The 27,149-nt window shown below is 42.2% G+C and overlaps 2 protein-coding genes across 5 annotated transcripts in view; both read right to left on the reverse strand.

The window, feature by feature from the left end:
• Positions 1-1,604: 1,604 nt before the first annotated feature.
• LOC129160610 (uncharacterized) lies at positions 1,605-14,693 on the reverse strand. The gene is made up of 6 exons (XM_070550199.1): positions 12,733-14,693; positions 12,486-12,591; positions 12,238-12,405; positions 12,085-12,161; positions 11,131-12,005; positions 1,605-6,331 (listed from the first exon to the last, which is right to left on the reverse strand). The coding sequence occupies exon 6, from the start codon at positions 4,836-4,838 to the stop codon at positions 2,166-2,168; it is 2,673 nt and encodes an 890-aa protein (XP_070406300.1). The 5' UTR covers positions 4,839-6,331; positions 11,131-12,005; positions 12,085-12,161; positions 12,238-12,405; positions 12,486-12,591; positions 12,733-14,693; the 3' UTR covers positions 1,605-2,165.
• A 772-nt stretch (positions 14,694-15,465) lies between these two features.
• LOC107373636 (INSC spindle orientation adaptor protein) overlaps positions 15,466-27,149 on the reverse strand; it is a 122,631-nt gene continuing 110,947 nt past the window's right edge. For all 4 annotated transcript variants that reach the window (XM_054737500.2, XM_070550202.1, XM_070550200.1 and 1 more), the window contains 4 exons: positions 25,151-25,217; positions 24,440-24,595; positions 19,145-19,221; positions 15,466-18,527 (listed from right to left, as the gene is read on the reverse strand). In XM_054737500.2, the coding sequence (XP_054593475.1) occupies positions 18,399-18,527; positions 19,145-19,221; positions 24,440-24,595; positions 25,151-25,217 (429 nt within the window). In that variant the 3' untranslated portion in view covers positions 15,466-18,398. The remainder of the gene's footprint in view (positions 18,528-19,144; positions 19,222-24,439; positions 24,596-25,150; positions 25,218-27,149) is intronic.

Consider the following 27,149-nt stretch of genomic DNA (forward strand, 5'->3'; position numbering starts at 1 on the left):
CCTCCAAGGCCGGCGTCGTCGTCTGGGAACCACAGGATCGCCGCACGGTGGATCCAATCCTCCTCGGCCCGGCCCATGTGGCACACAACAACTCTGGCTGTAACTACAGGGGTCCAACAAAGAATGGCCACGCATCATACTGATGTCTTCGGATGTTTATTTTGCTCTCTCTCTCTCTCTCTCTCTCTCTCTTATTGTCTTCAGACACCGTGAAAACTGAAGAAACACAAAGTTTACACCATAACTGTTTTAACTTATCAGTCTCTCATATCATTGTCCATAAACAGTCTCGAGCAAGCAGAACAGAAAGAAAATGCGCAATAATGAATCACAAAAATGTCCTCTCATTACCAGTGTAGAACACATATGCAACATTATACAAACATTATACATGAAACCATACCGTGTGTGCCTCTTGGACCACATGCAGAATGACATTAACGTCGAGGCTATAGACGCATCTGTAGCCATGTATCCATGCTATGTTACAGTTGCAGTTACAACAGCAGTTACAGTTGCTATGGTTGCGCTCTAAACCAAACTCTGATCATGTGACCATTACAAACTCTACCTCATACAAACTTTACAGCACGTTACATATTTAACAAACCCATATTTTTTAATCACATATTTTAAACATGTTTTTTAATCATTGTTACACTTTTATCATCTTATCTAGTAATTAAATGAACCAAATTAAGCATCTCTCTATCACAGAAACATTTGAAATAAACAACTTTATTTTAACTGTCTCAGGGACCGTTACACTCCCACCAAATTACTAAGATTTATGAACTGCTAATAATTTGAATAAATCTAGAAATTTTCAGAACCAAACAGTTGTGACAATCTTGCAAGTCAAGTCTAATATTTTAACCATCCCATATACATTTACAGAAGTTCCACTGGAACATTCTAATTACTCTCTATTAGGACCACTAATTTATGTATAGGGTGTTCAAGAGTGGATGGTTTATTGAGCCTTTCACCCTCTTTCGATAGTTTTCTATTTCCTACTTGTATTCTGGCTTTTTTGGCTAGTTGCTGAATCCTAGCAACTACATTTACTGCTGTATGCCATTTTGAGAACCTTTTGAGTCGCTCCAAGAAGTTCCTGTCCTCTACTACCTTTGTTTGTAGTATTTGTGTCGTTTTGACCTCTGGATCACCTACCAGAAGGTCTGGAGTTGAGTCTGGTGTGACAAACCCTCTTTCCCACAGGAAATGAGCTCCAGTGAGCCAGTTTGAACTGATCAGTTCTGCCACTGTGAGGCCTCTGGAAGCGTGATCCGCTGGATTTTGATTGGTGTCAACATAGTGCCACTATGCTGGATCAGTTGCTTCTCTGATTCTTTGCACTCTATTAGCAACAAAAACATGAAATCTGCGGGCTTCGTTGTTAATGCAGCCCAAAACCACCCATGAATCAGACCAGAAATACTCTTGATCAATTTTGAGCTCCAGTTCCTCTTTTAGCATTCTGCTGACTGCTGCAGACACCACTGCTGCTGTTAATTCCAGCCTTGGTATGGTTACAACTCTCGTGGGTGCAACTCGTGCTTTGCCCATGACTAAGGAGCAATGCACTCTGTCTTCACTCATCACCCGGACATATGAGCACTGACCATACCCGCGATTGCTCGCATCTGAAAAGTGGTGGAGTTCTATTCTTTGGACTTTTCCAAGGTTTTCAGGTACAAAGCATCTTGGGATTTAGAGTTGCTGCAGGTTCTTCAGATCAGTGACCCAACTCTCCCATTGTGGCTTCAATTCACCAGGCAGTGGCTCATCCCATCCAATGCTCTTTAGACACATTTCCTGTAGAATTTTCTTTCCTATTAGAAGGAAAGGAGCCAAGAAGCCTAATGGGTCAAACACAGAGGCGATAATGGAAAGAATTCCCCGTCGTGATACTGGTTTCTCCTCCAGGGCAACTTTAAAGGAGAAGGTGTCACAGCTTACACTCCACCTTACTCCCAACACAGTCTGAACTGGGAGTTCATGATGACTGATGTCCACATCCTGGGCTCCACTAGCTCGTTCACTATTTGGAATTGACTCCAGGACTTCTCTGTTGTTGGATATGAACTTGTGAAGTCGTAATCTTGCCTTCGCACACACCTTCCGCACATCTCTCACTAGTTCAATGGCTGCATTCACAGTTTTTAACTGACTAGCCCATCATCAACATAGAAGCTACTTCTGATGAAGTTGGCTGCTGTCGGATGTTCCCTTTCATTTTGGCTTGCAAGATACTTCATTGCATAATTTGCGCAGCCTGGTGAGGATGCTGCCCCAAAAAGATGGACTTTCATGCGATATTCCTTTGGCTCTGTGTTTGTTTCACCGTTTTCCCACCACAGGAATCGCAAGTAATTTCTGTCTTCTCTGTTTACATGAAATCTGTGAAACATCTTCTCTACATCACAGATTATTGCAATAGGGTGTTGGCGAAATCTGCAGAGTACACCAGTCAAACTGTTGATGAGGTCCGGTCCGGTCAAGAGGTAATCATTCAGAGCTGTGCCACTGTACTTTGCAGAGCAGTCAAACACAACCCTGATTTTTTCTGGTTTTCTTGGGTGATAGATGCCTTGATGTGGAATGTACCACGTATTTCCTTCTCTGGGATCATCTTCAGCTCTTTCAGCATCACCTTCCTTGAAGACATTGTCCATGAACCTTACATAATCGTTCTTAAATTTGGGGGTTTTCTCAAACTTCCCTTTCAGGTGCTTAAGTCGCACCAGAGCCAGACGCTTATTTTCTGGCAGCTGAGGGCGTGCCTTAAAGGGAAGTGGCATCTCTAGGTGCCCGTCAGCATTCTGGTGTATTTCCTCATTTAGCAGATGCATGAACTGTATGTCATCTTGTGATATGCTCTTTTCTCCAGAAGCTGTGTCTTTGAAATCTGACTCAAGTACTCTGATGATGGTGGCTGGTGTCAGAAGTGGAAGCTCCTTAACAGATAAGCGATGGCACAGGCCTGTCACTTCTGTTAATGTTGCCATTTTTTGTGAACTGCCAACAATGCTCCAGCCCAGGTCTGTCTTGATTGCATATGGCTCTTCGTCACCCCCCGCGATTACTTGCCGTGGTGCCAGTGCTCTAGAACAGTCGTAGCCTATTAACAGCCCAACCTTGCAATCCATTAACTCGGGCATCTCCTGTGCTATTCTGATTAGATGTTTCCATCTCTTGGCAGTTTCAGAGGTGGGAATGTGTGAACGTTCAAGTGGGATGAAGTCTCTGGTATAGGCAAGTGGCAAATTGATAAAGACTTTGGAGTAAAACCCTCTAACTCTGAGCCCACTAACCCTTTCGCTCTGAACAATGGAATCTCTTCCCATCATAGTGGTTAGCTTTAATTTCACTGGCTCTAAACTCATCCCCATCTCCTCACACACCTCTTGATCTACAAAAGTGTTGCTACTCTGCGTATCTAATAAAGCATACACTAAGGTCTCTCTCTCTGGAGTGGTGGTTGAAGAAACCCACACAGGGACTATCATGGATGTGCTCCCACCATCTCTTTTGTCCATGCAGCAAGAAAGTGCAGATATGTTTTCTTCTGCCTGCATTCTATGTGATGATGTGTTCACTGCAGTTGTTGGACGGTCTTCATGAAGAGCTGTTGGATGATGTTTTTTACAAACCCCACAAGTCGCCTTGCGCTTACAGTCTTTTGCATTGTGTCCTCCTCTGAGACAGCCAAAACACAGGTTATTGTCAAGTATGAACTTTATCTTGTTTTCCACATACATTTTAGCAAAGGTCTGGCATTTGTGAATAGAATGGCTTTCTCCACAGCAAATACATATGACTGAGTTTGATGGCAATGCATGTGCTTTTCTTTCTATATCAGCCTCATTTGAATGGTTCTCCACTTTGCTGTATCCTGTGGTTGTTCTGTCTGATGCTTCCACACTTGTGATGTATGCATTAACCTTTGGACGCTTCATGTCTCTAGCTTCAGTGTGTTTCAAGGCATTAAATGATGTTATGGGATTGCATGCAACTTCCGCTTCTTGTATAACAAAGTCAGCAAATTGTTTGAAGCTTGGATATTCTTCTGTTTGCCGTAACTGCACCGTGACATGACGATTCCAACGAGAAGTCACCCAGTCAGGAAGTTTTCGGAGCAATTTTTGATTCTCTTCACAGTCATTTAACACCTGCAGTTCTTTGATGTATGGCATAGCATTGCTGCAGGCTGTCAGAAAATCACTGAATTGTCTCATTTTAAGCGACTCTCTTGAACCAATCTTTGGCCATTTGTTCAGTTTTTCCCTAAATGCACGCTGAATTACAAAGGGGTGACCATACCGAGCATTCAAAGCTTCCCAAGCTTGGTCATATGCTTGGTCATCTTTTCTGTAAAAGCTTCCCTCCAATACAGACCATGCTTCTCCACTGATGTATTTGCGTAGGTAGAACAACCTGTCGGCTGGATTTGTGCATCGCCGTTCTATCAAAGCTTTGAAACTAGTGCTCCACTCTAAGAACTTAAGTGGGTCCCCTGAGAAGACTGGGGGTTCAGGTGCAGGAAGTCTGGTGAGGACCATTGTGTCATGCAATGCTTGCATTAACAATGACTCATTGTTATTATTGTTTGGTTGTTCATTGTTATTATTCTTGTAGGTTTGCTGTGGTACGATTTCTTCAGGAGCTAACGGAGGACAACTGACTACCTCACTGTGTGCACTTTTGACTTCTCCACAGACTTCACTTGAATCTGCTTGAGAATAAGCTTTTAGCTTTGCAGTTATGACCTGAAGATCTCGCTGATTTTCTAGTCTTTTAAGCTCTTGCCTTTGTGTAGCAATAGCCTCCTCCATTTCTATCTCGGCCTGCTTCGCGGCAAGCTGTGCAGCACACTCTGCCTTTTTACATTGATGCTTTGCTGCTCCGATAAACAGCTTGAGCGGTGGCTACGTACTGAAGGTCGGGAGATTGTAGTCCCAAATATTGACTGAGCATATTCTCTGTCTAGCACCATGTGAAGTCTTGCATTTTCTGCCTTAGCATCAAACTCTTCTATCCCCACTTCACTCATACGTACTTTAAGTATTCTCATCAAGTCCGCTGTTACTGCTGTGCAGGAATCAATTTTTCTTCTGGTCTCAGTAGAAGGGGCTGCCTGCGATCTTATATCTTCGTATGTATTTTTCACTTGTGACTCCAGCCCTTCGACAGTATCCATCATGTCAGCTAATTCCTGGTCAGAGCACTCTTCTTTAAGTTTGGAACGTGTAGCTTTAACTTGTTCTTTCCAGGTTTCATATAGTTTGATAAATTTACTCTCCTTCTGAGAAAACTCTTGTTGCTTAATTTCTAACATTTTGGGTGTTAACTTTCGCTCCCTTGAGGATTTCCTGAGCTCTATTCTTGAAGTATTAGCGGCAGTCTTCTGCTTTATTTCTATTTTAGCATGAATATCACCTATGAGTAACTCAAATTTCTCCCTTTCAACATCATCAGTCTGTAATTTCAATTGTTCATTCAATCTACTTAGCTCTTCCTTAAGGGAATCGATTTGTTCTCCAAATTCTTCAATATGTGATTTTTCTGTTTACTGACATTGTACATGTTTCAGCAAACCTGCTGCATAACAAGTCGTTGCTATATGTATATGCGATCCTGGCAAACATATATTTCTCAATACAATCTGATTCTTGCAACAATTTGCTTAACAACACCCCTTGTTAGTCTTCTTTTAAGTTGAACTCTTAAACATCATTAGAACACTTTAAACAACACCACTTGTAAATTAACGGGGAACAGTTTGGCTATGACAGGCTGGTTACCTTTAACTCAGTACCTTTCTCATACAAAATCAATTATTATTTTAATAGACCTCTCCAAACTTTACTAACAGTTGTGGATATATCACAGCCCAACCTGACGTTGACTGCAGAGCCGTTATCTTTTCCTTGAAGACAGGGGATTATACAGTTTTTGCTGTGTGCAACGGCAGAGAGTTGCAGACGGTTGCAGAGCTGTCGTTTATGATGGTCAATGTCGCCCTCTATTGGTGAAGTCGTGGTTGTTTCCGTCCAAAGCGCCAATAATGATGTTTCCTCTTTTCGAGTTTGCAAGCCTCCTTTCCGCTATGTTCTCGAACCACACACACTGCGCTGTCAAGAACCTTTCTTCTTTTCTTCTTCTGGAACATTCACTGCTTCTAACGTTGAACTTCCAGGCACGTTGGCGGTACGTTTTCACTGTAACTACAGGGGTCCAACAAAGAATGGCCACGCATCATACTGATGTCTTCGGATGTTTATTTTGCTCTCTCTCTCTCTCTTATCGTCTTCAGACACCGTGAAAACTGAAGAAACACAAAGTTTACACCATAACTGTTTTAACTTATCAGTCTCTCATATCATTGTCCATAAACAGTCTCGAGCAAGCAGAACAGAAAGAAAATGCGCAATAATGAATCACAAAAATGTCCTCTCATTACCAGTGTAGAACACATATGCAACATTATACAAACATTATACATGAAACCATACCGTGTGCGCCTCTTGGACCACATGCAGAATGACATTGGCTGTGTCTCAATTCAGGGTCTGCATCCTTCGAAGGACCCAGCCCACCCGGCCGACGTGGGCTGCGTCCTCCGTCGGCCGGGTAGACCGGATGTTAACGGCTGTGAATTTGGACAGGCCTAGCCTTCATGAATTCCCGCCTCTCCCTCGGCGAACGTTCCGTCGCCTAGCAACCATGGAACCGCGCTGAGCAGAAGGGAGAAGGAAAATGGTAGCGCTCGAAGCATTATTGAGCTTTTTAATAATTTCCTTGCTTCTGGAGGAGTTACAAGAGATGTATCGACGGCGAAGGCATTTTATATTGCTCAGGCTGAGAAGCAACAATGAACAGGTATTGTAGTTTCTATTAAGTAGCCTTTACCTATCGGCTATAGCTAGCTTACTGGATAGTTTTAGCTACTTCTTACAGGTTGCAAACATACTCCGTATTAAAATCGAACCTTATACTAAAATACAACTTCAAATCTTTTATACTTACTCAACTACTAAAGCTCCCCACCAAAAGAGTTACTCAAGTAAGAAGAAAAACTAATGGGAAAAAGGCTTAAATAACAAATAAATCATTCTAAAATATGGATGTCATTAAATAACAAATAACTGTAAGCAGAAAGAGCACATTACACTACCTGTAGAAGGACATCTAGTGAACGAAAATAAAAACTTTTTATATGACTTACTAAACTTAATGATGGACAGCACTTTCAAAACATAATTGATCTTTTGGTCTTCATTGCATACATTGTTCAAAAGTTAATTTTTTAGAATTGTGAAAGAATACCATGAATATGTACAATATTATCACATTTACAATTACAGCTTTGAAATAAAACTTTATTTGTTCTGTATTTCTCTTTAACCAGACTAGACCCAGATACTGCAGGATTAACCTGAGTGTCCCAGTCCTGGACCGTTTCTTCAACCAGCAAGATCCGAGACCAGACTTTCGTGTGAGCAGGGAGTCCCTTTCAGTGCTGCTGAATCTGCTGAACCAAGATCGGCGTCATGGTTGGGGTGCCACAATTGAGACCCTGGTGTTTCTTTTCTGGTTGGCAAGTGGAGCATCTTACAGGGTGGTTTCCAGAGCGTTCGGGATACCTCGTTCGACTGTCCACCGCATCGTCCACAGAGTCACGGAGGAGGTTGTGGCCATTCGCCACCAGGTCATCCACCTTCCAAAGACCCCTGAAGACCTGGAGGTGGTGTCCCAGGGGTTTGCAGGGCTGGCACGGCACAGAGCTTTTGTTAAAGCTGCAGGTGCCATCGACGGCTGCCACATCAGGATCAAGCCTCCAAGCGGCCCTGATGGTCACTGCTACAGGAACAGGAAACTGTTCCCCTCTATCATCCTGCAGGCTGTGTGTGACCATCAGGGCCGCTTCATTGACACCTACGTGGGCTGGCCGGGGTCGGTGCACGACTTCAGGGTGCTCCGCCACAGCCCCCTGTACAGGCAGTCAGTCTACCCTCCTCCAGGGCACTTCATCCTCGCAGATGGTGGGTACCCATGCCTGCAAAGCCCACTCCCACTCATCACTCCCTACAAACGTGGGAATCTAGGTGTGGCTGCCCAGCACTTTAACAGCCATCATTCCAAGGCACGCTCTATGATAGAGCGTGCTTTTGGAATGATGAAAACCAGGTTCAGAGCCATCTTCCTGCAAGCGCTGGAGGTCCACCACACCTTTGTGCCTCACGTAAGTGTACGAAATATTGATTTTCACATTTCTTTGAAATAAATTTAAATTAATTATTTTATGTATTACAGGTTGTTACTGCTTGTGCCATCCTTCACAACATCTGCCTCAGTGCTGGAGACTTTGTGGTGGCGGAGGATGAGCCTGAGGAGGATGGTGGAGATGATGAGGGGGAGGCTGGCTTGGAGGATGTCAGCGGTGCACGCTGGCGGGACCAGCTGTGCTGTGAGGTGTCTGCCCTGGAGGAGGTTCCACTGGACCATGACTACTGTTAACAGGTAACAAATGAATGCATTTTTTTAAATAGCCTAACATTTCACCAATAGTATGTAGATTTTGTATTTATTATCTCCTATTTGTCTATGTTTCAGTCTTGGTCATGTAGCAGCCGTCGACAGCCAGCCCTGCAAACCGATGGACGATGCAGTGGACAGTCAAGATGAATCTTGAAGCCCTCTGCAGACCACCCAGTAGGATGCTTCACTTGTCAACCTGAAAAGAGCAGCCACGGGTCTCAGCTCCAGCACTCCATCCATGAGTCATCTGTTCAGCAGATCCAGCATCCCTGTTAGACTTCCTGCTTAAGTTTTTGAAACGGTCTTGGAACAGGACACTCAAGTTAATCCTGCACCTTATATTAGATTTTATTATTTTGTAGGTTTCCCTTAAATATTTTGTGTATATATGTTCAAACCTGTTGGATCTACGTTTTTGGAAATAAAACTATTAAGTTTGATCCATTTCTGCATTATTTTCTATATTACATTATTTGTTTATTACATTTAACAATACATGTTAAGGAAAATAATCTTCAAGTTCATTTTAATACTTTCTCAAGATATTCTCAATATTTTAATATTGCTTTTAGAAGCAATTCAAATGCACCCACAATAGGCTGTTTTATGTTTGTTTTTTTAAATTAAAATGATCAAAATAACGCACTAAAACAATGTTTTTGGGACTGTTGGAGAGCTAATTCAGAGAAAATAGTTTGTAAAGCTGAGCCTGAGCAAAGATGTGATAACAGTGTTTAATACTTTCTAAGGGTCTTAATTTGACCCAAACCGATTGATCACCTTTTAAGACTTTTCAAGGCCCAGTGGATACCCTGTAATATTAAACAATTCACATTTGTAAACAAAAATAAACTTCAAGAGTTTAAGAACTGATTTTATTTAGATTATAACATTTGTTAAATACGGTTAATCTTTACTTACCATTTTTTCAAGCAGACTAAAAAGCTTCCCAAAAGTCTCCCTTCTCTCCTGTGCCCTCTGCTGCTCTGCTTCCCTCTGCAGCCTCATGTCCTCCCTCTGCAGCCTCATGTCTTCTCTGATGAGCTCCAAAAGCTGGTCATCGCTGTCCCTTCTCCTTTTTCTTGCACCCTGCTAACTTCCTCCTGGCTGACCCTCTTCATCCTCACTCTCCTCCCTTTCCTCCACTGCTGTACTTGGCCCTGGAGTGTCCTCACGGATAGAAGCAATTAGGACAGGCGGACTGATAGAGGGTCTCTGTCCTAATAACTCATCCATGAGGTCAAACCAGGGCCAAATAGCAGCAGTGGGCTTCCCACTAACCCCCTCTCCTGACCCTGGATACTTGCAATCCTAGGTAAAAAAATAAAATTATGTCATTTTACACAAATACCAACAAACCTGTTTAAACTTTTTAGATTTAGCATGTATTCATGTTATATTTTTCCACACACATCTACATACTTTGTATTTTTTCTTTAAATTATCCCATTTTTTTTTGGCCTGGATGGGGGTCACCTTCCCCTGGATGGACATTTTCTCCAGAATACTCCTAACATGTAAGAAAAAGAAACAGGAAGAGAAAAGATAGAGAAAAGGAGGACAACGGATTATTCCTTTCATGTTTTGGCAGAAAAAATGAACTCAAGCAAATTTTTAAATAAAATATGACATACCTCCATGCCACAGACGCCGAATGCTTTGCTCCGGTGAACATGTGGTCCATCTCCACTCGAAGCTTTATGAATTCTTGGGTTTTGTCTTTAGTCCCTAAAATATTAAAATCATGGTGAAAACGTAGCGGGAGAAGTGCGACACCGAGCGGCCGAACATACGAGCCAAGACCGCAATACAAGCACTTCTACGGTAACATTTCTAACTAAAAATGTTCGTGTATAAAAAAAGAAGCCCTTACCCTAACAGTTTTCAAGTTTATACTTACATTTATACGTGCTATCTTCTCCAGCAGCTCCCGCTTCACTGTCCGCCATTGTTGTAAGTTTTTCTGCCGGCCGGCCCGCAAGGCATCTTGGGAAATGCTACCTGTTGAAGGATACACCCGACCCATCCTTCATTCAGGCGAAAAGAAGGCCGCATTCGTCGACCGCATTTGAAGGAGTCTTCGAATTGGGACAGGCCTAGTCGCGGCGCTGTGACGTAACCGGCCGACGAATCCGGCCGAGGTAGGATGCAGACCCTGAATTGAGACACAGCCATTAACGTCGAGGCTATAGACGCATCTGTAGCCATGTATCCATGCTATGCTACAGTTGCAGTTACAACAGCAGTTACAGTTGCTATGGTTGCGCTCTAAACCAAACTGATCGTGTGACCATTACAAACTCTACCTCATACAAACTTTACAGCACGTTACATATTTAACAAACCCATATTTTGTAATCACATATTTTAAACATGTTTTTTAATCATTGTTACACTTTTATCATCTTATCTAGTAATTAAATGAACCAAATTAAGCATCTCTCTATCACAGAAACATTTGAAATAAACAACTTTATTTTAACTGTCTCAGGGACCGTTACACTGGCAGTATATAGGTCCCCGGCACCAGACCACTCACAGAGAGAGAGCAACTCTAACACTGCCAGGCACTGATCAATTACTTACGCACGGGGGCAGAGTAACTCTGCCCGCCTGCCGTGTTGCCCTCTGTGCGCTGGCGTCTCCGGCCGCGGATCTCTCTCTCCGCTGTTGCTGCTGCTTCTCTTGCCGCCGCTGCTGCTGTCCGTGCCGCCGGTGGATCTCCTTCTAGTCCTTGCGGAGCTCGCGGTGTCCGTCTGGCTCCAGCCGAGTATTTTCCTTTCCCCTCACGTTTCCGGGTCTCCACGTCCGCTCCCTTAAATAAACAAAACCCTCCGCCCGTTCACCTCCCGCCCTGCCTCTGTTCATTGTTTGCCAGTCCAGTCCACACCCTGCTCCCAGGTGTGGGTAATTGGGGAGGATTAACACAGATGGGATGCAATGTTGCAGCAATCACTAAAAACACCCAAACAGTTAAAAATCAACCTAAAAGCACCTAATCAATTAGAAAACATGCAATATAAAGCATAACATAAGAACAACATTACCACTCTGTGACATGTCGCCACATTAGCATTTAAATGCTGAACCAATCTGGAATAAAGAGGGATGCTGACCAGTAGAGGTGGTTCACAACACTTTGCTTCCACAGTCTCACATCCTGGGTCGTCTTTCTCTTCCCCAGCTCTTCGATTTTCTTACCAATTCATGGAGAGCCAAATAGACCCACATTTAAAATAGAAAAAAAATCCTGTAATACATCCCCAAAGATTACCTTTTCCCATGTGCCAGGGGTCAAAGTAGTGACTGATTTCCTTTTTTTCCTCCCGCAAATATTTCTGCACCCATGTGTGGCGGTCAGTCACAACTTGCTGCACATCGACCCCCCTCTCCAAAAGTGCACTCAGACTTCGCACAAATCCTTCCTTCTCCATTCGCACACTATTTCCAACTTCAGTGCTCTGAAAATAAACAAAATTCTCCATTGATCTGTGAATAATTATCCATGAAATGTAATGGAATCATCAGGTAATGTTGTACCTGTACGAGTTGGATATCAATAACTTTGTTTCTTTTGAGATCCATCATGGTGTAGCTGCCATATTTGGCTGAGTGTCCTTCAGAAATGCAAGTCATTACTTAATTTACATTTGATAGCAAAGGAATAAAATAAATAAATTTAAACATATTCACCAGGTGAATCAGCTCGCATGTCACCACCAAGAGTCACAAGTCCAGATTCAGAAGCCTCCTGGATGATATCAGCTTGCTCTAGATGCCACTGCCAGCTCACTGTTGGAATTAACAGCTTTGACAGAATGTCTGTTTGGACAGTCCCTGCACATTGAAGGCACCCAGGAACTAAAATATGAAAAGTTACGTCATGAAATGAGAGATGCACAGACCTTATCAAAACTAACCTAAACATTTTTGGCCTATACCTTAGAAATCTGGCTAAATGATGAGCCACACTTTCTGGAAGATGAATTTCTGTCATGGTCCTTGTGTCACAAGACACACAGCAGCTGGGAGCTCTAAACTGGGTGGCTATATAAAAAACAAAGAAACAGCACATTTATAAATGCTTAAAAGAGCATAAAATCACGTGTAACAATAATCTGTAAAACAAATTAAAACTAGAAGGTAATAATAAAATGTTTACATAGAAGATTATTACAAATAATTCACCTTTGCTACGGGTAAGGCTTCACGTCAGCCTGGACAAGTGCATTCTTGCAGACTAGTAAATCAGTCTGACAGCCAATGGGTAGATTTAGCCTGAAAAAAAATAGAAGCACATTGTTGTTGGAGTTTATAAAGTCAGATAATATACAAAATAAACTGTCCTATATAGGCGCTTTGTAACATTCCTAGTGTGTGATCGTTATTCTAACGTAAAAGTCAGTCACATATGATGTGAAGAGCCTGAAATGCGACCTCCTGAAGACAGAATTACTTACAGAACCGGGTCACGCTGTGCTGGATTTCACGCTGTAATGCTGTCTGTCAACTAGTGCTGCGTTAATTAGTCACTGTTGCAGAATTACCGACTGACACAAAAGCAACCCGAATTTTCTCCGAGCCTGACAGTAATAGTCATGTGGACCGTTTTGTCGGCCAGGGCTTCGAGATATGTTCCGATTCGCCGCTGATTCTAACCTTACATCCCGTTCCACATTTTGTGAACTTGACAAATTAGCCCGAAGGCAGTGCAGACCTAAGTAAACCACGTCTCTCAAACTTTGCATTTAGGTAGGGAATTGAGCTGCAGTATATCTGCGGTCAGGTCTCTCTACGAGTCTGAGAGCTCCACGAGCGGTCAGCCCCGTGCGAGAGCTCCACGAGCGGTCAGCCCCGTCCGAGAGCTCCACGAGCGGTCAGCCCCGTCCGAGAGCTCCACGAGTGGTCAGCCCCGTCCGAGAGCAGCTAGTAGGCGCCGCATCGGTAAGATCGCCGGGGAGAACCGAGTGGAAGAATGGAACACAGAAGTGTCCCTCCAAGAGCTCCGTCATATTTCAACCCATTTTTATTTTAAATGCACTGGGTTTTACCCTTGTACCCAACGACATATGCCCTATTAATTATTGTACCGTATTTTACATATAAATTTCATGGTTAAACAGTACATGCTACATGTTAAAATGATAGTTAGCTAGCTACATCGATAAACTCAGCTAGTTTAAAGGCGGCAGTGACTTAAAATACACACATATACTTTAACTTACCGAAAAAAAAAAATGAAGTGGAGACTCCTTGGACGCTCTATTAATGCAAATAATGCCACAGCAAGTCATTTTGTCCAACAATTGCACCAATAATATCCAAAACAGAATACCCAAACAGAGAGACTCAAAATCCCGAAACAGTTTTCAAGCCAGACCGAGGCTCTACTGAGGCCTTTCCACGGAGCTAGCTCTGTGGTCACGTGGGTCTGATGCTCATTAATTATACAGAATTTTAGGCTTTTAATACACTTAAACAGAAGAGTGAGAAAAAAATTCACCCCCCTCAGAGTTGTCATGAGTGTAAACTAGATCATTTAAACCAAAAACATGTTCTGGTACCAGGCTGTAAACATGTTTATTTCTGCTGTGAAATTGGTATTTTTAACATGGGAGTCAATGAGGATTCGCTCGCTTCTGACACCAGCCCCTAGTGGATGAGGGTGGAACTGCAATTTATGGTTCTTCCGGGTTGGGACCAATTTTAGAGCCGCACTGTGGGGGCTTGGCTTTACCAAAATATATCACTTAATCATCGTATAGAAACTTTTTCTTCTTTCCGTTATTGTTGAGGTCGAGAATAAAACATACAGCCCTATGGAAAATGATGGAAAAGGGAGGAAAGTGAAAGTTCAGAAACTGAGTAAAACTCTAAGCTACAATGCTTGGTCTCATGGTCAAACCACAACAATATCAAAGGAACCTGTGTTTTTAGGCTGTCTGTTTAGTCCTTCTCTGCGTTGATGAATTTTTCATTGCTTATCAACAAAGCCAGGCAGGAGTATATTCTATCAAAAAAGCCTCTGAACACAGTCACACACACACACACACACACACACACACACACACACACAAAGAAGTTCAATTGTCTCCACGCTTGGTTGCAGTGTAACAAGTCCAGGCTCCGCATTAGTGCCCGTAGGTGAAAAAGAAAAGGCGTGAGGACCCTCTCCAAGGAGAGGAAGTCCTAAGGGGGGGGGGGGGGGGGATCAAAGACATAACAACACAGAGCTCAAGTTTTGCACATAAAACCTAGAATACTTCTTTCCCTCTGTTTCCTCCAAGATCAAGGTGTACAAAAAGTTTCAAATTAAAACTTTGCAGTGCTTTGAAAGGATAATTTGATGCTTTGACACATGGGTTGCAATACCCACATTAGACCACAGGATGTCATTCTTACTTTATGCACCTTTATCAAGAACCTGTACTTAAAAAGCATTTTTGATTTTTTGTCATGGCCTGTGCTGAGTTAACCTCTGTGTTGGATCTGAGCCTTTCTTTTGTGCAGGTGGGCGTGTCCCGGAGAGCAGCTGTTGCAGATCATTCTCATCAATGGTCAAGGGATTTAAGGAGCACTGTGACAACTCACCAGTGCTGGATGATTACTCAGTATTGGGTAGTTTCTAGCCTGTGCTCTTGTCTGCCTAAAGATTCTTTTTGTTTCCTGTATTTTGCTATCCTCGTATTAATCTGCCCTATTCTCCCGACCTACCCAGATTCTCCTCGTCAGCCAAAGAACACCCTTCTACAATACTCCTTGTATCAACCCTGCCTTTCAGCCACATCGCTTGCCTCTGACCACCTGCTCTCCACCACTCACCTGCCTGTCCGGAAAAACCTGGACTCCAAGTCTTCCGTGCTCAGCCTCCAGTCTCTGTCTCTGTCTCTCGACCATCCCGCTCAGCCAGACCAGACTTGCCCTCCTCTTAAGCTCCAAAACATCCATGAAACCGTAAGCCTCCTCTCCCTTGGCTTCGTTTACTATTAACTTTAAGATACTCACGCCTGTTTTCTCTTCAGAACCTATCGAAGCCTCCAATCCCCGGATCTCCACATTCACCTCAACCAAGCAAAATAAATAACATTATTTTACTTACTTTCTGTCTCCCTCGGTGATTCTACATGTCGTGGGTCAAAAATCTACACCCAAACATGACTTTTTTTTTCATAAAATTTCTTTTCCCACCAAAAATCCAACACACTAGCACAGTAGAACATCTGGCCTTGGACAAATCCAGATTAACAGCTTGTCATAAACATACACATTGACATAATAAACTCTGACCTGAAAAATGGCTTTATTTAAAGCATTGTATACAATCATAGTAAATCTATTTAAATAAAAGGCATTTTTAAATTTCAGTGAAGGAGCAAATGAACAATCTGACATTGAATGTGAAATGTCAGTTTAGGAATGCAAAATTAAAAGAAAATGCTGAAATGTGTCATACCTCTTTGTACTATGCAATGAACAGTTCTGTCAAAAGTATTTAATAGTGTTCGAATGCAATTGTAAACTTTAATAGTGAAGAACAATAAATGCACAGTGGTCTGGTGTGGTGTAAGAAATGTTAAATCACTTATGTGTCTACAGCCAGAACTCAACTAGAAGTGGGCTTAGTCTAGAATCTGACCAAAGCAATTCTGATTGGTAGTCCAATCAGTGACTAATTCCTGGTATTTGGAACCATTTGTCATGCTATCTGACAGATATCTCGCCCCTCATAACTCAATCCCAGCTCCTGGATGAAACACCGGACATTTTATTCCATGTAGGACCCTAATCCACCTAGCTGTACCCCTGTTGCAATATTAAATGCGAGGAGTCGTAAAAAGTAGCACAACAAAACAATTTTATGGAATAAACTGCAGCTAGTAGCCTTGAAAAATAACTTACTTGAGCGTCTTGCTGGTTCTGGTCCATTTTGCTGGTGCAGGTGAAACTCCCGCTCCAGATCAGGGCGGGTATTAGCCAGGCTGTGCGCAGATGCTGCAGCCACACAGGAAAATCCACAGAGTGTCAAAACGAGCGCACCCCAAAGAGGTTTGTTCCCACCCAGTCCCACAAGTCTTTCTATTGGCTGAGCAGTTGCTAGGAGATTGTACTTCCCAAGTTTTGAGAGAGAGCAGATGAAATCCGTGAGAGCAGGGGACAGACTTGTGGGAGGAGTTTTGATCCATGCAGAGAAAAAGTTTTCACGTGAGAAGACAATACCGGTGTAAGAAGGTTAAATCTGAGCGCAGAAACAAAGATTTGAAGGAGAACAGAGTGAATTTGAAAGAGAGCAGACATTTTGAGCGCAACCATTACAAGTTTTGAGAGCAATAATATAAAATCTTATTCTGAAATTAAAAAGTTGGTCTCTTGATGAAATTCTGCTCTCAAATTGAAAGTTCAAGCGCTCAATTTCTGGCACTTTAATTCTTCCACGCCTCCAGGGTGCCAAAACTCCCATCAGCTGAGTGAGCAGAATCAGAACCGAGCGCGCAGAAAGGCCGCCACATGCGCAGTGAGGCTGCCGCGCGCATGTTTTCCTCTGCTGTGTGCTCGTTGGCCAACGCGCGCACGCAGGTTTGTCACTTGTGCACATCCTTGTGCGCTCACAGACACAGTTTGCTCCCTCTCAGTGTACAAATGACCTCCTCGCCATGTATATCTTCACTCGAGGAGGTTCTAACTTCCACGCGCGAGTCCCGTTCGTACGCGCGATGTGGACAATACGGAATATGGCGGAATTCTGACGCCATAGACATTCCTCCCAATCACACCCCTCCAGGCCATGCTGTCATTGCCCATGTGAGCATTCAAGTCCCCCAGTAGGACAATGGAGTCCCCTGATGGAGCACTATCTAGCAGTCTTCCCAGGGACTCCAAAAAGGGTGGGTACTCTGAACTGACAGTTGGCCCATAAGCACAAACAACAGTCAGGACCCGTTCCCCGACTCGAAGGCGCAGGGAAGCTACCTTCTCATCCCCGGGGTAAACCCCAACACACAGGCAGAGAGTCTTGGGGCTAACAAAAACCAACCCCAGCCCTCCGCCTCTCATCCGGAGCAACTCCAACAAAGGAGAGTGTCTACCCCCTCTCAAGGACTTGGGTTCCAGAGCCAATGCTATGTGTCGAGGTGAGTCTGACTATATCTAGCGGTACCGCTCAACCTCTGCCACAAGCTCCTGCTCCTTCCCCGCCAGCGAGGTGACGTTCCTTGTCCCAAAAACCAGTTTCCTTGTCCGGGGATCAGACCGCCAAGGCTCCCTCCTCGGTCTGCCACCCGATCCACACTGCACACTCCCATGCAGAAAAATCCAAACGTATGTGTTACAACATCTGATCTGCCTCATATCTCCAGTTCTCTCCTAGTTTTCATAAACCAGAGTAAAAATGAGTGATTAAGGCACTGAGGACTTTGCATGAACCACATAATACAATTAGGCAAAGTTACATCAACGGCAGCACACTTCCAGCAGCTTAGCTTATTGTGGTAGCCCAGGTATCAAACATTGTGAACCAATAAGCAGCCTCATGCTAAATCATGTGGGTTTAAAAAAAACAACATAACCTTTTTAAGCATTGGTATGAAATTAGCCTCTAATGTAACTGTCTGTAGAAATGCAATAGCCACAGGACTATTTCTAGAGACTCCACCCACTTTCACTTATGTCATTGTTTCTTGGATAAATAACTGATAGAATAGTACTTTAAAATGACCAGAGATTACTTCAATGTTGATTTTCTGTGGAATCATCGGTTCAACTTTTCTTTGGACATGACACAGAAAACTAAATCATAAATCGGATGCAGCATTTCAGTCCAGATGCACTGATAAGAGTTCATCTCTGTGTTGGGGTCATCATACGAAGCTCTCTTCCATGTTGGAGCACAGCAGGAAGGAATCGACTAACCGCGGTTTGATCAGCTGCTGGTAGTCGGCGGCCTCGATGCTGTCTGGACAGCCTGCTGCCAGCCTCCTCAGAGCGGCCTGTACACACACACACACACACACACACACACACACACACACACACACACACACACACACACACACACACATTATTCACATGCACAAATGCTATCTGCTGTCAAAGATCATGCTGCGCTGCTCTATGTAACAACACACACGTGAATTTATTTAACGTTCAGCTTCTGTGAACCAGTCATATTAGTCAGCTTGTTTTCAGAAAACTGACAAATATTATTTTTCAAATCCTCGCCCTGTGGAAGTAATTACATTGGGCCTTGGCTTGGGGCTCTGATGTTCTACATGTATGTGTAACAAATAATAAACTCACTATGCTGCAGAGGAAGTCTACGGTCAGAGAAAATGAACACAAGTAATATGTTAGACGTTTAAATTGAATGGGCTATTCGAATGGTTTCTTTTTCTCCAGGACACACGCTCATTCAAAGAGAGGTTTACACACACACACACACACACACACACACACACACACACACACACACACACACACACACACACACACACACACACACACACACACACACACACACACACACATACACACACACACACACACACACACACACACACACACACACACACACACACACACAGAGAGAGATGTATTTTATACCTACCAGACAGGCGACCAGAACAGAGTCACTGTTATTTCTCTCAGTAGGGGAGCGACACAGTTCAATGAGACGAGGAACAGCTGAAGACCACAGAGGTGAAAATCGGTTACAAGCTTGTTCCATTTGTCAATCTAAAAATCACTTTTTTTATTGAGTATTTCTGTAAAGCAGTCTTTTTAATGAGGGTTTTAAACCCTTTCTGTAATATCGGCCAGGAGTTACCGTTTCTCAGCAATGCATTTTAAAATAAAATATTGATTATTAAAGATATATTTATGTGACTTCAGAGCTTTCACAAAGAGTTTTATGTTGTTTGAGGTGAGGCAGATGTGTGTAGGTTATGGGATTTCTCTACTCTTTTTGTCAGTTTGACTTCTGGTGTTTTGTTCAAGGACGGTTGACAAATGTAGACACAGAGCTGGGCAATAAAACAATAGCAGTTTACATATCCATATAAATTTTCCTCAACAGACATGAAAACGGGTCAGTATAAACCTTTGATATTTTGAACAGATGAACAGCCAAGGATAATAGGAGTTGCTACATGCTGGATCAATCATGTGGCTGGAATAAAGCCACGCAGACAGCACAGTAGCAGCTGGACGTGCTGCTAAAGGCTATTTGTGCATCTGTAGCCTCTTACAGAAGGCAGCAGGTAGGACATTGCTGGAAATATGGTAAATGGTCTGTATTTGATATAGCACCATCTTAAGTCCTAGAACCCCCCAAGGCCATTTACAACACAAACAGCCATTCACCTATGCACACATTCACACACTGGTAGTGATAAGCTACGATGTAGCCACAGCTGCCCCAGAGCGCACTGGCAGAGATGAGGGTGATGAGCACCAGCACCACCGGTCCCTCTGACCACCACCAGCAGGCAAGGTGGGTTAAGTGTCTTGCCCAAGGACACAACAGCAGCATTCTCTGCCTAGAGCTGGGATCAGTCCTACAACCCTCCAATTACTAGACAACACGCTCTACTTCCCGAGCTACTGCTGTCTCGAAAGTAAAAAAAAAAAAAAGTGTCTTGTTCAGTGTGGATGTTTGAAGCTAGACCAAAAACAAAAACAAAGTACCTGATGTTGGGCACAGGTTCTGACAAAGTACAGGAAAACCACCGATTTCTGTTTTAGCTGTTGAACCAGGTTCCACCTGATGGAGCAGTAGGATGTAAAACTTAACAATCTCCAAATGATGGTCAAAATGAAAATCCTCTCTGCTTTAAATTACAGGAACTTAACCTGATGGGTAAAAATCTTCTTCTTAAACTTGATGTAAAGTATCTGTCTTGTTCCTGGTTCCCCTTTTGAAACATCTGCTGCTTCCAAGCAGCAAAAGTCACTAAAAGTCTCCACCCACACCGCATTATTTACCCTCAGGAACTCATTATAATGTCTGATCAATGAGCTAGCTTCTGACTGCTCTCAGACTGTCATTATTGTTTGTTTTTATCTCATTGTAACACCTTTGTTTCGTTTATTCCACTATGGGAATATGTTGACTCACCAAGGGCCTCATTTATAAATTGTTGTGCAGAATCCTTCGTAAAATTTTACTTTAGATGAGTAAAAAATGTGTTTATGCAAATAAATTCATATAGATGCACACAATTGCTGCTTCATAAATCACACTGGCTCATACCCCGCCTCCTATCACACCCATTTTTGGCTATAAATGGTCAATGTAAAGCATTTCAGGAATACTCCGCATATAAATAAGCCATGTGATCTGTGGTATTGTTATAGGTATTATATGGGTACGTGAAAGATATAGAAAACTTGATTTGACTGAGAATGAAATCGAGGTGCCTGTGGGTGAGCTGAAGGCACAAAAAAGCATATTTTTTAGAGGTAATAGCTGTGCCGTCACAAATAAACAGAAGGCCTCTGATAAGTGCTAACCACACCTCCTTGAAACTGTGACACAATATGAGAAATTCACATTTCACACTTTGGATTAATTAAACTCTGATTGTTCAAATAACTGACGGCAATTACTGTAAAATACAAAAATGCACATTGACTGTTTGAAATCCTGTCTCATTAAAGTAACATGTAGTCTATGGGAAGGTAGGAGTTATTTTCTGATATATGCCATAGATTTAAACATATGATGTCTGTGGATTTTAAAGACACAGTTTGATGCTGGTAAAATGCTTATTTTGAACAGAGGCAAACTTTTTTTAGGTTTTGTGTGAAAAACAGGTAACAGAAATGAGACGAACATGACGCCGAGAAGAAGAGAAGATTAGTTTAGGGAGCTTCAAATTCTTTGTTCAGGATGACAGAAGGAGCATTAACTGGAGAAAACCACCATAAATCTGGTCATGTGGTGAGTAGCAGCTACGCTGGGGAGAAGAGATTTGTGACGTAGTTGTTTTAATTACGAATTTTTACAAGCTAATAAATCTCAAAGTGACAGACATAGTCGAATCACACGTAATTACTTTTCATTTAAATTGAATTAATACATTTGTCATTCAGGGCATAAGGCAAAGCAGAATAGAAAACAGTTCTTATGGCCCCGCTGACTTGCATCCATTCTTCTTTGTTCCAGGGACCCATGAGCCAACGGGAAGTGGAAGAACCTTGGGCTCCCTATTACTTTAAAAATGCAAAAAGTTAATAATTGTTTTCATGTATAATTATAAGAATTTTCCTAGGTGGGCCGCCTGAATGTTTTTTCCACACAAAAATACCTCTAGAACACCAAATGCTGATATTATTGGTCGTGACAGCGCCACAAAACCAAACAAAACATCCAGTGTGGCAACATGGGGTCAGTTCGGCTGCTGCAACCCACTCCTGACCTCATCTGCCCCACTCGCCAGAACACTTTTAAAACCAGCGAAACCCCGGATGTGCACCGAGCAAACACTTTTCATATTGTCACATTTTATGCTTTTCCTCCCAACCGACACTTTCTCATTTAAGAAATAAATAGTTCAATTGTTACCGGTAGCTTGTTCAAACAGCTGTCAGCTCTGGACTGTCATTGGTTTTGTCCCGCCTGTTCCATCTGCTGATTGGTCCTTTTTCATTTTCGCCCATCTGTACCATTTTTTGAACGGTTTTGTTACTTTTTTACTGTTGTTTTTTACTCGACAACGAAAATGTCGATCATTCATTATAAATTTGTTTATTACAGGAGTTTATTTTTTTGGTTTTGTTTAGTTTGCATGTGCAAAAATTAATTTGTCACAAAAATAAACAAAAGATAAAATATTTTTTGTCAACAAAACTAACAGATTTTTTGCTACATATTTTCGTTCAGATTCTCATTTTTATTTTCAGATCTGAAACGAGGGTATGGGGCTGTGCTCGAGTGTGTGTGTGTGTGTGTGTGTGTGTGTGTGTGTGTGTGTGTGTGTGTGTGTGTGTGTGGTCTACAAATCTGAAAATGTGGCCTGATTTAACCAGTTGCCATTCTGCTGGCTGTACTGCCAGTTTCCCCATCTCCAGCATGTACGTGCACAGGGGTCAAGTGTACATTTTACAGTCACATATTGTTTCTATACAAAACAAAGTTTCCATAAAAGTGACTAACCCTTTGATGCATAATGGTCACTACAGTGGACAGGTACTTAAAATTGTTATTTATTTATTTTTGCTATTAAGCACAGCTGTTGAAGACTTTATTGCATTTGAGCCCCTCCATCTGTACTTCAGTAAGTCAAGCCAACATTTTTCATGTTCAGATTGCACACTGTCCACTGAGGTGGACATGTAATAAATTATTTGTAAATTAAATTTTACAAAAAATATGTAAATATGAAATTTGTTTCATTCACACCTAAAGATGAATGAAAAAAATTGTTTAAAAAATCATGGTTGACGATTTCATAATTCATGCATCAAAGGGCAAATGCAACGTTCAGACCCAAGCTTTATGAGTGAGGCCTTAGATTATAGAACAAACAAAATTCATTGTCTTTTCTTTTAAAAGTAACTTTCACTGTCATAACATACCTATGTTCGGTTAAATGGTCCATATTTGTATAGCACCTTCCCCACAACACTGGTGGGGATGAGCTATCCCCGGAAATTCAGCCAGAACACAGCAGTAAAACGTTAAATCAGGGAATTGCAGAAGATTCTGCTGATAAGGCAGCCACAGCTGCCCTGGGGCACACTGACAGAGGCGAGGCTTGCCTAACACTGGCGCTACTGGTCCCTCTGACCACCACCAGCAGGCAGGGTGAGTTAAATGTCTTGCCCAAGGACACAACAGCAGAATTCTATGGTCAGAGCTAAAATCGAACCTGCAACCTTCCGATTACTGGACAACCCGCTCTACCTCCTGAGCTACTGCAGTCCCATAACATACTTATGTTTGCTTAAGCACAATTTAAACAGTCAAACACTTTTCACACCATACATTACATTTTCTGAATGTTCAAGCTTTCGAAAAACAAGTAAAAACAGTGAAGAAAGTTACTGAGTCAACAGCAGATTTTTTCAAGGAAATATAAAATCAATTAGCATTTTTTTAAGCTACAAGAAATCATTTTGTTTCTGCTAAAATAATCTAGAATATTCTGATATAAAGACTGTGGTGATATTGTGCTAATCTTGGCTTGGTCTGTTCTTCTTAGTTAGAAGAGAACGCTCCACAGATAAAGAACAAGGAAAAAGAAGTCAAAATGCTTCATTCTGAGTTTCTTCTTTTTGCAATAATGACATTAGTTTTTAGTTAAAATCAAATATGTAAAATAAGTTTTATGAATAAATATATCATAGAAAAAAAACTGCTTGTTTTTTGTCTTTGATGGGACACGAAATGTAAAGTACAAAAAAAGCGATCAAAGTGAGGACATTTAACTCCAACAGACCTGCAATTTCTGAAAACAACTTCAGAAATTACAGAACAAGACAACTTCTCCAATGGGTATAACCTGAAGACCCGGAAATTCAGCCAGAACACAGCAGTAAAACGTTAAATCAGGGAATCGCAGAAGATTCTGCTGATAGGAAAACTGGGGATGGAGCAGCGTATGCTGCAATGCAGGGAGAGGGGGCGGGACTGTCTCAGTGCCAGCTATGGGAGCTCCTCTTCAGCCTGTGGATTCAACGCCTCTCCTCAAAATGACACAGACAGTTAGTACAGCCCACAGAAGTTCAAGTATCCAAAAATCCAATGTCAGAGTGAAGTACAGGCAAGGGCATACACAACCTGCTGTTCACTGAAGTCTCTAGTGTGTTTTATTTTCACAGATTTTGTTTTTATTTCTCACGCCTCAATGCTGCGTGTCATTAACTGAAGAATCAGTAGTAGCTGTGTAAAATATGTCACCTTTTAGCTGGATGGCTGTTTGGGCCACATCAGGGTCTCGGCTCAGGCGGGCCAGTGTGACAGCAGCCTTCTGCTGGACTCGCTCACAAGCGGCACCCTCTGATGGATTTGGAGAGGAGGGCTTTTCTCCCAGAAGCAGCAATAGTCTCTCTACTCCTGATAAAAGACACGTGTTGGTTTGATACTGATCAGCATGACATCAAAGATGAAAACATCAGCAGTACAACATCATAAAAACTGAACAAAATCACAAACAGGTCAACGTTTTTGGTCAAAAAGCATCAACAGACACAAAGACCTGTAAAAGGAAATAAAATGAGTCAGATTTTTTAAATGATCTGAACTCAAAACACTCGAAACCATGTCCCACAATCGTGTTTCATGATAATGACACAATGAAATAACTACTGTTGCTGTTATTGGACCTGGGATGAGAAAACACGAGTCTGTTTCCACAGAAGCTGGACTAAATCGTTTAACAGTGAAATAGGAAATGATTTCTATTCTTCTTTACAGACGTTATCTGATGCTGCCCTCTAGAGGAGAAACAAGGAAGTTCAATGGAAATTCAAGATGAGTTCTTAAACGGGGGAAACCGCTCCAGTAGAGAGTTTTGCTTAAAAGTTAAACAAGCCAAGATTGTGTGTGACAGTCAGCAGCAGTTTAGTACATTTAGTAGTAAATAACTGATGGTAGTTATGGAACAGTTACCTTGTTCCTGCAGGACTTCAGGAACACATGGTTCTAAGACAGAAAGGTTTGCCAAAATCGTCACCACCTGAGATTTAAAAAACAACTATGAGACAAACAGGTCACGTTTGTAACACGTTTACTTTTCTGTTTAAAAAGAACAAAAATCAGCTCTGCTGTCTGTTTGTTGGATGTTTGTGATGTTTTCAGTGGGTATAAAAACAGCTACAGGTCTTTTTAATATGTATGATGTTTGGATTCTCATCTAATGAGTCTACTGAATACTCCAAATTTAAATGCACATAGAAATCATTCCCATGATGCTGCATCCTCCAGAGAGTCTTTGTGGTCCATATGGAAGATCTTTTGATCACATTTCTACCCAACTCAACTTTTATTTATATGTAGCTTTACATGTACAAAGTAACACCAAAGCGCTGTACAAGAAATAAAAGAGGCTGAACAACAGAATTAAAAGAAATTAGTACACAATGAAAGTGGTTTAAAACAGAATAATATAAATTGAAGTAGAAGCCCTCACAGAGATAGGTAGCTAATTCCAAAGCTTAGGGCCTGCCACAGAAAATGACCTGTCTCCTCACGTCTTGTTCTGGGCACAGAGAGCAGGAGACGGTTCTCTGAACAACGTGCTCATACTGGGGTACATTGCTGTAACAGAAACTGCAAGTAAGCTGGAGCTAAACCAATCAGATATTTATAAACCAATAAAAGATCTCAAAACAAACTAAACTCATCAGGCAGCCACTGCAGTTCAGACAGGACCGGAGTAACATGGTCAAACTTCCTTTTACCCACTAGAAATGTGGCAGCTGCCTTTTGTACAAGTTGTAACCTTGCTAAGGTGCCCTGCTTCATCCCATGTAGAACCGAGTTACAATAATCAGCTACTGCCTCCAGATCATGTTGTGTCAGGAATGGTTTCACTTTTGCCAAATAAAAAGTAAACTCCATTTACATGTGCTTCCAAACCCAACGCAATGTCAAATTTTACTCCAAGGTTCTAAAGGTTTGGACTGATGTGAAACAGTCTGAGGATCACATTCAACACCTGTTCTGTAGGTTTTATACAGCTGAAAGCTCACGCCTCTGTTAATGTACTCTATTTTGATGGATATTGCTTTTTTTATTAAATTAAACTTGAGATAAATGGTCTCAGAACATGAGACAGAAGACAAATTCAGAATCCTCGCCTGACTACATGAACATCTATCCTTTTATTAAGGAGCGCCTTGACGGCTGCTCTCGTGGTGTGCCTGTATCTGTTTTGTTCTATGTGTGTGTGTGTTTAACCTTGGTCAGGTTGTACTGCGGAGACAAAGTTTTATGCTTCAGGATGCTGGGGCATTGACAATAAAGTTATTCTGATTCTGATCCTGGCAAGCCATCCTGCATAAATGTATAGGATGGAGCTCGGTCATGGGGCAAAATCGTTGACATATATATATTGGGCATTTAATTTCCACGGGCTCGAATTATAGGCTTTTGTTTCCAAGTGGGAGGTTCCCACCACCACCATTTTGACCGTGTCACACGTTCCATCATGCCCAGACAATCCAAAAATAGAAAAAGAGGAGGAGCTGAGGGTGGGGCTGTTACAGTTGGAACAAAGGAACCAATGTAGCTACTAGCTAACTTAGCTAACCCCAGAAGCTAAGAAGGGCTCCAGGGACTGGTAGCCCACCTGCACGGGAGCCAGTTGCACCTTGCGAGGCTGTAGTCATGCCTGTTAGATCTAATATGGACTGGGACTGTTAAATTACAAGCAGTTGCCGGGTGCTGTGGCCTTTTACATCAGCTCTTGCGCCACGGTCAAAGATCAGCGGGTCATTAACTGCATGCTAACCTGAAGCTAAAAGAGTTTGTCCAGGCATTTTTAGAAAGAAAAATGCAGAAGAGAGTCTTCAAAGTGAAGGCATCTCCAGCCTGCTTAGTAACAAAATCATAAATAGGTAAGCTAGCCAAGAATATTGAGCTTCGCTGTTCCACCACAGTCAGTCAT

The sequence above is a fragment of the Nothobranchius furzeri genome, chromosome 4, assembly GCF_043380555.1.
Source record: "Nothobranchius furzeri strain GRZ-AD chromosome 4, NfurGRZ-RIMD1, whole genome shotgun sequence".
Classification (NCBI taxonomy): Eukaryota; Metazoa; Chordata; class Actinopteri; order Cyprinodontiformes; family Nothobranchiidae; genus Nothobranchius; species Nothobranchius furzeri.

What these genes read in the sequence shown, in the direction of transcription:
- LOC129160610 (XM_070550199.1), bottom strand. Translation starts at nt 4,838, where the DNA reads ATGGAGGAGGCTATTGCTACACAAAGGCAAGAGCTTAAAAGACTAGAA.